This window comes from Musa acuminata, chromosome BXJ3-10, assembly GCF_036884655.1.
Source record: "Musa acuminata AAA Group cultivar baxijiao chromosome BXJ3-10, Cavendish_Baxijiao_AAA, whole genome shotgun sequence".
Classification (NCBI taxonomy): Eukaryota; Viridiplantae; Streptophyta; class Magnoliopsida; order Zingiberales; family Musaceae; genus Musa; species Musa acuminata.
The window spans coordinates 33,614,140-33,624,136 of record NC_088358.1 but is presented as its reverse complement, the minus strand read 5'-3'; the positions used below and the strand labels follow the sequence as shown (position 1 = coordinate 33,624,136).

At 38.1% G+C, this 9,997-nt stretch overlaps 1 protein-coding gene across 1 annotated transcript; it reads right to left on the bottom strand.

Annotated features, from left to right (window-relative positions):
* Positions 1 to 352: 352 nt before the first annotated feature.
* LOC103969723 (probable RNA-dependent RNA polymerase 2) lies at positions 353 to 9,721 on the bottom strand. The gene is made up of 4 exons (XM_009383365.3): positions 8,921 to 9,721; positions 5,375 to 7,266; positions 2,404 to 2,554; positions 353 to 1,206 (listed from the first exon to the last, which is right to left on the bottom strand). Exons 1-4 carry the CDS (start codon positions 9,446 to 9,448, stop codon positions 451 to 453), a joined length of 3,327 nt encoding a protein of 1,108 aa, XP_009381640.2. The 5' UTR covers positions 9,449 to 9,721; the 3' UTR covers positions 353 to 450.
* Positions 9,722 to 9,997: the final 276 nt, after the last annotated feature.

Genomic DNA, 9,997 nt, shown 5'->3' with positions numbered 1-9,997 from the left:
TAAGATTAGATGTGAGGCAAAGTATTGAGGCAGGACCATGCGCAGACCTCAATGACCAAATTGGTCATAACTCAAAAATCCATAGTGGCATCAATCAATGGTCAAACGCACTAGGCATTATATAGCACCAAGATCACTTATTACCTGAGGAACTGGATGATTGCCCAAGTAAAGCAAGACATTTACTTTACAAAAATTACAAAAAAATAAAATTAGGAATACAAAATAATCATTAAACAAGAAGTTTGATAGATAGACGACATATATATATATATATATATATATGTGTGTGTGTGTGTGTTTGTACTCAGATAAAAATGATCACCATGTACGTTATGACAGGTGCAACGACTAGTGGAAAGCTATGGAGATTAAACTAAATAAACAGGCCATGAAGCAAAAAAATACACAGAAATATCACCAGTTTGTCCAAGAGATTACCCTCCAGATCTAATGTTTGTGTTTCTTCACTGCTTTTATGTTCAGCAGAACATCACTTAGTATCCAAGGAAAGCTGAGGAATGTGGTTTCCGGATGATAGTCCCAGTGGTATTGGTAAGTCACATGATACCATGCCGATGCCATCCTCGATAAGTCCCTCTCAGCACAGCTACATCTGAACCACCCTTCCACCTCCTGCTGCAAGCTTCGAACCCCCACTAGCATCCGATCTTTCGTTTCTCCATACCTCTTCTTATCCTTTTGCAGGTACAAGGACTTGTTGCGCAGGTTGCCGGTCAGTATCTCGTCTTCGTGTTCTGCCCCATGGTAGTTCATCAGTAAGCTCAACTTCTCGGAGTACCGATCATAATACTCTTTGGCAGGTGATAAAAATTCCTCAAAACCTTCAACTTGGAGATCATAATCATAAGCAGATACTTTGGAGATCGTCGCATCGGAATTTACGTCTTCGAAATGAATCGAAGCTGCTCGGTACAGTTTTCCGATAACTCCAGGGGAGATGAACGTGGACCTATCCCATCTTTCCATGAAATCTGGGAACTCTTTGGGTCTGAGTACTCTTGGCATTTCAGCTGGAGCTCCAGTTTTTGCAAAGTCAACAGCCTCGGAATGAAGGTTTGCGAGTTCAAGGCACTTGGGACTCCTGGCTTTCGTTGGTTCGCTGTCTGCATAAATCAGATGAGTGGTTGATATGACACCCAGGGTGTCATTGATCATGTAATCAACAAAGAACTTTTGTATTTCCTGCGATTGGAAAAAAGGAATACAAGATGAGACACCTGCAAAAGATCATGATATGCCGAGCAGAAGTTAGCATAAAACTTTGCTCAGGAGGTAATTTGTCCTACAAGCAGAACTACTTTAGTTAAAGCAAAAAATTGTAAATATCTCTATGGATCATTGATTCATGAAATTACCCAGTGAAGCATCGAATTAAGACCTTACTTTCAATGGAATTGAACTTTTACTCACATGGGTTCTACTCAGTAACTGAATGATGCATGGCAAGATATTTCTTCAAGACAGTTTACTTTCATCCTCATAGTAATAAAAAATATATGCACAACTTTTATCTGACACATTATTGGGAATCGATACATGAGAAAAGAAATATCATACCTTGGACAATATGTTAAATTGAAAAGGACACCAGCCATTTTTACCAGTACGTGGGCACATCTAGAACTCATTTCTATTTTAAGGGCATGTGTTTGCCAAACAAAAACAAATGCGTTAATAGGTATTCAAACTACAACCTCTAGCTGGATCTCAATTGCAATAACTTATTGCCCAAAATTTACAAGCTTATGAAGATATCAGCACAGTATCTTGTATAAGTCATATGCCAACATGTGTTTTTGTCTATGCTGTGGAAATATGTAAAATTTTTAAGCTGAAGGAAAAATATAAAATTGACAGTTCATTGATACATGAAATTACCCAGTAAAGAGTGGAACTGACACCTTACTTTCCCATGGAATCAAATCATTACTCTCATAGGTTCTACGGGTAATTTATGCTGCACAAGCTTCAAGACAACTATCATTCTCACAGTAATCAATATATGTATTTGATCTCCAGCACAAAATTGGTAATTGATATATGAGAAAAGACACATCATACATTGGAGAATGTTTTAAATTATAATGACACCAGCCATTTCACTGCACTCTGGCACATACAGAACTCTCAGAAGCTCATGGGTTTGCCAAACAAAAAGCAAACACATCAATTACAGTAGCTTTAATGTCCAAACTTCACAAACTTATGAAAATATTAGCACACGATCTTGCATGTCAGAACATGTGTTTTCGTCTATACTACGGAAGTAAATACCAGTAGCAAATATCCCAACATAATAGTCTCTCCCTTGTTAATTGCACAAAGAGTATAATAAAGTAACCACAACATCAATCACTACGGATGCAAGTTAGAAAATACCTCTAGTGTCACATCATGATCCATGAGCCGTGGCCTTCGAGGAGTGTAATCCATTGGTGTATCAGTTTCTGGTGGGATAAGATTTTTGTCCCAACAAACAAAATACAGGTCACCATCCAAATCTCCACCTGAACATTCATTTGGATGAGGCCTGCATATAAATGTTTATGCACATTAGCAGCATGTTTTACATAAAAAATACTTGAGAAAAGATTTGAGATGCATATCAAAAGTCCAAGATATAATAATTTCACCAGAACTGACCTATCAAACAGGCTACAATTGTGTTTGACCTGATTATCCAAGGTACTTATAAATTAAGCAGCACACTAAAAGGGATCGGATGATGAAGGTTCCACTATCATGTGAGGTTTGTCTTCATCCCTAGTTACTTGTAATTACTAATAGTAATTAGGGATGTAAAAGTGAATTGGCAAAACTGAGAAAATGGACCAAACCAATGCCTTTGATGCAGCTTGACTTGGTTCCACTATATTGGTTGGTTTGGTTCAGTTCAAACCATGATGAGAACCGGACAACTTTTTTGTTCAGTTCAGTTCAGTTTTAAGACTTAATAAAACCATACAATCCAAACAAAACTGAACATTGTATAATCATACCATGTCTGTGTAAAATCAAGAAAATGTCTTTTCTATAAGTATTGTGTTGAGATCGGCAATGACATGAAGAGGCGGTGGATCACTGCAAGTGTGAGTTTGAAACCTTTTCGCAAATCAAGAAGCAAGTCAAGCAAAAGAAAAGTATACACAAGTCTATTATGGTGGTTTGATCTGCAGCTCACATCCAATTACGATTCCTCATCCCTTGAGGCTATTGGGATTCACTGATGATGTTCCCTCAACAGGTGAAGGTCAAGACTCTTACACCTTCCTCCTTCCAAGATTATGGAGGCAACTTTACGCTTGGAGAAGCTCCTCTTCACAAGGTCTCTCTTTCACCCTGTCTAACTAGTAACTCCACTCAAATCACAGGAGTTGAAAGACCAAAGAGAATGAAACTTCAAGGGATTAACCCTTCACAACTCAGAGAATTTTCACACTTCTCTTGCACTTAAAACACTTAAGGTCACTTTATCCCTTATCTCAATGACTCAATCAATCCAGGTAGTAGGTGTATACAGACGCTCCAAGTCTTCCTTTGCTGTAAGAAATCAGTATACTGGCGGTGTGGTATTACAATCGATCATGGTGATACTATGGATCCCCAGGGTGGTATCACAGCATGGATTGGGCGGTGCTTATGCATGAGCTAATTTCATCCCAATTTTAGACTTCAGTCCAATTTCAGCCAAATTTTCATCCTTTTTCGTACAGGACCTTGTTTATTGATTTATTCTCACCTCTTTTAAACCTTAGATGAATCGGAAGAATACTTCTTGAAAACAAATCGATTTTAAATGTCTGCATATTTACTCAATAAAAGAATTAGTCCATCAAGCCCATCAATTGAGTTATTCATTGTCAAAATACAAAGTCAAGATATTGTACTTAATTATTATTGATAATAATTCTTGAAAACAAATCGATTTTAAATGTCAGAATACTTCTGGAAAACAAAACGATTTTAAATGTCTGCATATTTACTCAATAAAAGAATTAGTCCATCAAGCTCATCGATTGAGTTATTCATCGTCAGAATACAAAGTCAGATATTGTACTTAATTATTATTGATAATGCCATAACTATAAAAGTGTATCATAATAGATATACTTGTATGTAGTGCATTTACTAAATTATAATGACACATAACATAGTGTCCCAAAAATACAATATATTTTCGAAATGAACAAAAGCCAAAGGATTTGGTAATTTTCCTATAGGTCAGTTCAATTTAAATTCTAAACTGAATATGTTTGGTTTGATTTCTAAAGGAAACATGCTTGGTTAGATTTCTAAACAAAATATGTTTGGTTTGGTTTGAAGTTTCCTTAGAAGACAAACTTAGCACTCCCAGATGAAGATTATTAGGAGCAAAGACAACATTACTTATCTGAAAGACATAAAATTGAAACATGCTAGAGACAACAACCGCCTCAGCAATGCAGAAAAAGAGCAAGGAGCTCCCTTGACCAAAGATCAATGGGAGACTGCAACATCATTATCGTTTGGTTGGTTTGGTTTTCTCATAGCTGGAATTTGCTTGCAATAGAACCACAAAACAGAAGTTTAAAGAAAATAGGGTGTGGGCTACTAGTGTTCACTCGTATACCAAATATTGCAAGATTCATGCATATGAATGACTGTGTGAAAGAATATTGTGATTACACAAAGACCAAATCAGTGGTATGCTTCTCCCCGTGAGTTCCCACCTATTTAGCAAAATTTCAAAAGCATTTTTAATAGGTGACTTAAAGATTATTGATCATAATTTGATAGGTAACTGAATGATATACAGACTGATTCATCATTGAGAGGCAATTGCAAAAATATCTTTTGGTACCTAACCTTTTAAAAATAAACAAGACACACGCGTCAAGGGTGAAAATATACTCCTTCAGAGAACATCCAACAGCAGAAGTTTTCTCTGTAAAACTATTTCAAACTTTTAGAAATACACTGACCTCTTTCAGCCGGTCAAATCTGGATGTTGTACAGAAGCAAGTTTAAGTGCCACAGCAAGGAGGCATAGATCCAGAAAAGAAGTTGGGAATCGTAGGTCTGAAGACATAGGACCAAGAGCAAGATAAGGGAGATCATAAGGGTGAATGAAGAAATATTCATGGAAATTTCCAGCTACTTTATCGTATGGATTTATAATTAGCAATATTTCATTAAATGAGAGACAACTAGATGTCTCTAGGGATGAAAATTTACTATCTTGCTACTGGAATATCTAACCAGAGCTTGCTATTTGCGTTATTTTTTGATTGAGAGAACATCACACAGACTTATAAATATTTTCTTCTCTAGAAATGAAGAATATTTATCAGAACTTCATCGGTAAATATACCTTGTTCCTTTCTGAGGGAATATGATGCAGTCAACTAAGCCCATATCATCCAACCCAACATCATAAACAGCTTGAAGGACCCTAATATCACCAGGATGGAGACATGGATTTCTGGTAACCACCACCTTTCCAACTACTACTGCACTTGTTTGGTCAGTATTTCTGAGAAAAGTTTGATCTTCATTCTGTAGCTCTTCCTTTGTCATAGTCACCTTGATGTATGCCTGGCCATAGTCTAAATTGCATGTTTCATCTAAACATCCAATAAGAACTCGGCCTTTTGGAACAAAGATCCGACATTTACTTCTTGTATCAGATAACTGGTAGTCCCGATAGGCTTTAAGCATCATTGACAGATAAGGTTCTGAATTTGGGTCATAACCTTGCATCAACATCTTTATAGCAGTTCTAACTTCAGAACCAGTCATCCTATCCAGTACCCTTAAAGCAACCTCTTTGTCAGTTAGCATTTTGCCCAACTGCTGCATTTGGTCATGTTGCATAGATTCAAAAATTTCATCCTTTATTCCCAGTGTTGACAGGAGACAGATAATCTCCCTATTCAAAAAACATGGTAGATATTCACTCCATTTGGTGACACTAAGCATTGTGTTTGTTGATTCGAACTTCAACATACTTTTCCGCAATGATAGCTTCCAAAAAGAAGTTCTGTCAATGGCTATTACTCCTTTGTAACCACCATATCTAATTTGAAAAGCCGACGGAGTATTTCTTAACCCACACTTTTTAGCAATTTGTTTAGCAAAAGACAATGAAATTTTTCCGATACCATCTGAAAAGCAATATTTTTTGCCATCTTCGGTAGTAACTTCAATATCTGGAATGATTTTGACATCCTGGCGTGGGACATTCAGTGTCTGCACAGAGGAACTGAATAATTGACCCATCCTAGCTGCGCACTTGGACACGCTATGGATGCCACTGAAATGACCCATCCATTTTCTAATGCTCTCTGCGGTCAAATTTTCATTAGAGGCAAACATCCAGACAGAATTTGCTCGAAGCTGACTTGCTGAAAATGCCAAAAATTCAAACTTCTTTGAGCCAATATGAAGCCCATCTTTGAGAACAGATAGTATGCGGGTATAAATACTAGTTCTGTGAGGTTTAGAAAGAAAATTTCGGTCAATTGTTACTGAGATTGCATCAGAAGGAAGCTTGCTCCAATCTTCGTCAACAAAAGAAACCCTAAGAAAATCAGATGCATTTGTGGAAAAATGCTTCACTACATAATTAGAGGTCTCAAGTTCAGGGCCTAAACAGTAAACTTTTGTTGGTGTAACAAGAACTCTATAACAACACATTAAGTTCTGTGCTACTGTGCTTTTATTGGATGAGGGAGCATGGAAATTTTTTATCTTAGCCAGCTGATTTTTAATGAACTGCACAGGATTATAGCAAGTTGAAGTCAACTTATGCATCTTCATAAGGATTTTTATAGCACTATCTAAAGGCAATCCTTTGAAAATGTCAAACAGATCAGTAGTGACTTGTCTGAAAGTTATTTTTTGCATGTGGACCAGAGAATTTATCTGATAAAGAATCTCAAATGCCACTGAATGGTCACTAGGGCAATTGACAATGGGAACTAGCATCCATGAAGGAAACCACAGTTCCCCCTTAAAAAGGTTCAGGTCCCCCAGGACCGTGGAGAATGGCAAATCTCTAAGGATCTCTGGACATGACAATCCTGCTGCAAGTTGCAAACAGTAACAACAAGACTTCCCAATAGTGTTATCTGGAGAAAAATCTGAAGTGCGAAACCAAGGAAACTGAAAGTCTTCTCTACAAGCACGGTAGTGGTCATTGGATAATTTTGACTTTACCATGGGCCCATGGATTCTGACGTAGCTTCTAGGTGAATATTTGAGCTGAGATATTACAAGTTCAAGATTCTCATCAACAGATAAATTTAAAAATTAAGATAAGAACCACTTTGAATAGTACACATGGAATTCGAAAAACAGAAAAAAGCGTGAGCAAAAAACAGAATAACAGACTTTATTTACTATTTCTTAACAAAAACTATGTATTAGTAAGTATGTGGAATACACAGTCAGATCAACTATTTACTTTTTTCTTCCTTGGGTAAGAATACACTCATCTTTTGTGCCAAATAAACAAGAATAAAACTATATACCAACTACGCTTATTTAAAAAAACACAAGAATTTCACCTATTGTTGCCGACTTTGCAAGTACATGCTCGTTCTGTGACTGTAATGGTCAAGTGGCAAACAAAAATGCATATGACTTTATTATGTATTTAATCTAAACTCATATAGTGTATACATCATTTAGACAAAATCTTTATTAGTTTATTAACTTTATTTCAAGGTTTTCAGAGGGCTATAGAGCTGGATGGTACTATCCTCCATATTATAATTGGAAACAAAAGGATTTTTCTTGTTAGTTATGGGAAGGAAAAGTCCAAAGGTCTTATGCAACATCAAATGATGGAAAAAAGAACAAAAAAAAAACAATATTATTACCACTTAAGCACTCAGGTCCAAATTTATGGGTATTCTCAAGACCATTAAGATAAACTATTCATTCACTAAGAGGCATCATACCCTATGAATCTAGAGAGACAAGAATGGCTAATGTTATCATACAGATGACAGAAAACTGTGGCATGATGATCAACTGCTTCAATTTCAGTCTACAAAATCACGGTGCTATTCGTTGTTAATTTGCTAGAACAGTAAGGAATTAATATCCATTAATTGTTTACTTTGAAAATGTTTATTCACATAAATTAAAGTCCTATCACCAGTTCTACAACCCAGTCAACTGAGAGTTGAGAATATCTACATCAGCCTATAATTTGAACATATCGACCTGTTAAATGCAAGACTTTCAAAATCTATTGTACCATTGATCTTTTCAGAGGTGATCTTGAACAATTAACAGAATATTAAACTAATTTATGACAGCACATAGACAACCAAACATGATTACTAAATGAATTCACTTATTTTCTTCAAGCTTGCTTCTCCAGAATGTTGTGGTGAATATGTAACCAGGCATTGTACACAGCACTGATCACACCTTACGAATACGTTTCGCCTAAAGCATGATCATCAATGACTTCCACAGAGAGTTAGCTAGAAGATCATCATCTCCAAACTTTTTATCTGGGCGACTGCAATGAGATTTACATGCAAAGACACTATATCATGCAGGTATCTGAATAGGTGAGACGTAGACCAGTCCTAGAAATGGTGGCAGTGGCACGGTTCACGTCATTCTAGGTGGCCCAGCTTAGCATTCATTTGAAAATCTTGTACCTAGATAAAGATTTCTCGAAATCAAAGGCTATTTCGCTTTAAAATTGGTCAGGTATTAGGAATAGAAAAAAAAAAGGTTAATTAGCTCGTTCTCCCATCCATCTTTCTTAATATACACTACCAAGTTTTACAATGCTCCAGGAATCATAACTCCAAAGTCCAAACTGAAGTGAACCTATATATAGGCCTAAAGGAGAAGCAGAAGAAGAAGAAGAGACGAAGAATAAAGCTTAAACCTGTAGTAGAATGGCGTTCGATTCGCTTCCATCCAAGCAACAACCGCAAGACGCAATTATATCCCCGAACATCACCTCCAGCTTATACTTCTCGCCGCTCTGTTCGACGAAAAGCTCCAACTTTTTCCTCTCCGGCATGATCTCTGCTCTCACCCCCTCCCACACGCCAAAGACCTCCATCCGGTTCTCACGCACGAGGACCCCAGCGCGGAGAACCGCCCCCTCGACGCGGTTCCGTTCCTCGGCAGCCCTCGCGACGATGTCGTCGCGAGAGCGGGTGATAGTGAGGCGGGCGCGCTGGAAGTTGGGCAGCCGGCCCTCGGCGGCGAGGAGACACGCCCGCTCGGCAGCAGCGAGGGAATCGAACTGGACGCGGCCGAAGCCCCTCGACTTCCAGTTCCTGCGGGCGGTGGCGATCTCGCAAGCGAAGACAGAGCCCACGGCGGCCTCGAAGTACTCGAAGAACTCCCCGGCAACGGCGGCCAGGGGGATGTTCGAGACCTGCACGGTGGCTCCGGAGCTTCCCATTCCTGTGACCGGAGACGTGGCTAGAACTCCTCGGCCGGGGAGAACCGAGGATTCGGTGCTAGGGTTTTTGCGAGGGAAGTGAAGGAAGACAGTGAACAGTTGGCGGGAGGGAGAAAAGGGGAGACGAGATATGCGTACGACGATGACGGGGGGCTTAGCTTAAGTGAACGGAGTTCGGAGCCAACCCGTTCGGATTCGGGTTCATTTGTTTCAATCAATAACCCGAATGTGAAATTATTACTCATTTGCCAAAAGGTAAAGAATAAGAAAATTCATGTCAATTGATCGAATCAAATCAAATCAAATAATTAGGTTCGATTAACTTGATCAACTAATTAGACCATAAATCTCATGGGTCTGACTGAGGTTTCAATTATTGAGCCTCCATGTAACTTTATTTTGGGTAAATTTTAATCTTGTTCTCAAGTTGGGACTTTATGATGTTTTCAACTCAAATATTGTGATTAAGCATATGATTATATATTGTGATGGATAGTTTTGATTCAATTCAACATCATTCTATATGGGTCTGATACCCTATACTTCATG

Excerpts from the sequence above, each read along its gene's own strand:
- LOC103969723 (XM_009383365.3), bottom strand. The coding sequence starts at position 9,448 with ATGGGAAGCTCCGGAGCCACCGTGCAGGTCTCGAACATCCCCCTGGCC. Across the intron at positions 2,555-5,374 it reads TTCCCTCAGAAAGGAACAAG|GCCTCATCCAAATGAATGTT; the intron begins GTATATTTACCG and ends ATTTATATGCAG. Across the intron at positions 1,207-2,403 it reads ATCATGATGTGACACTAGAG|GAAATACAAAAGTTCTTTGT; the intron begins GTATTTTCTAAC and ends TTCCAATCGCAG.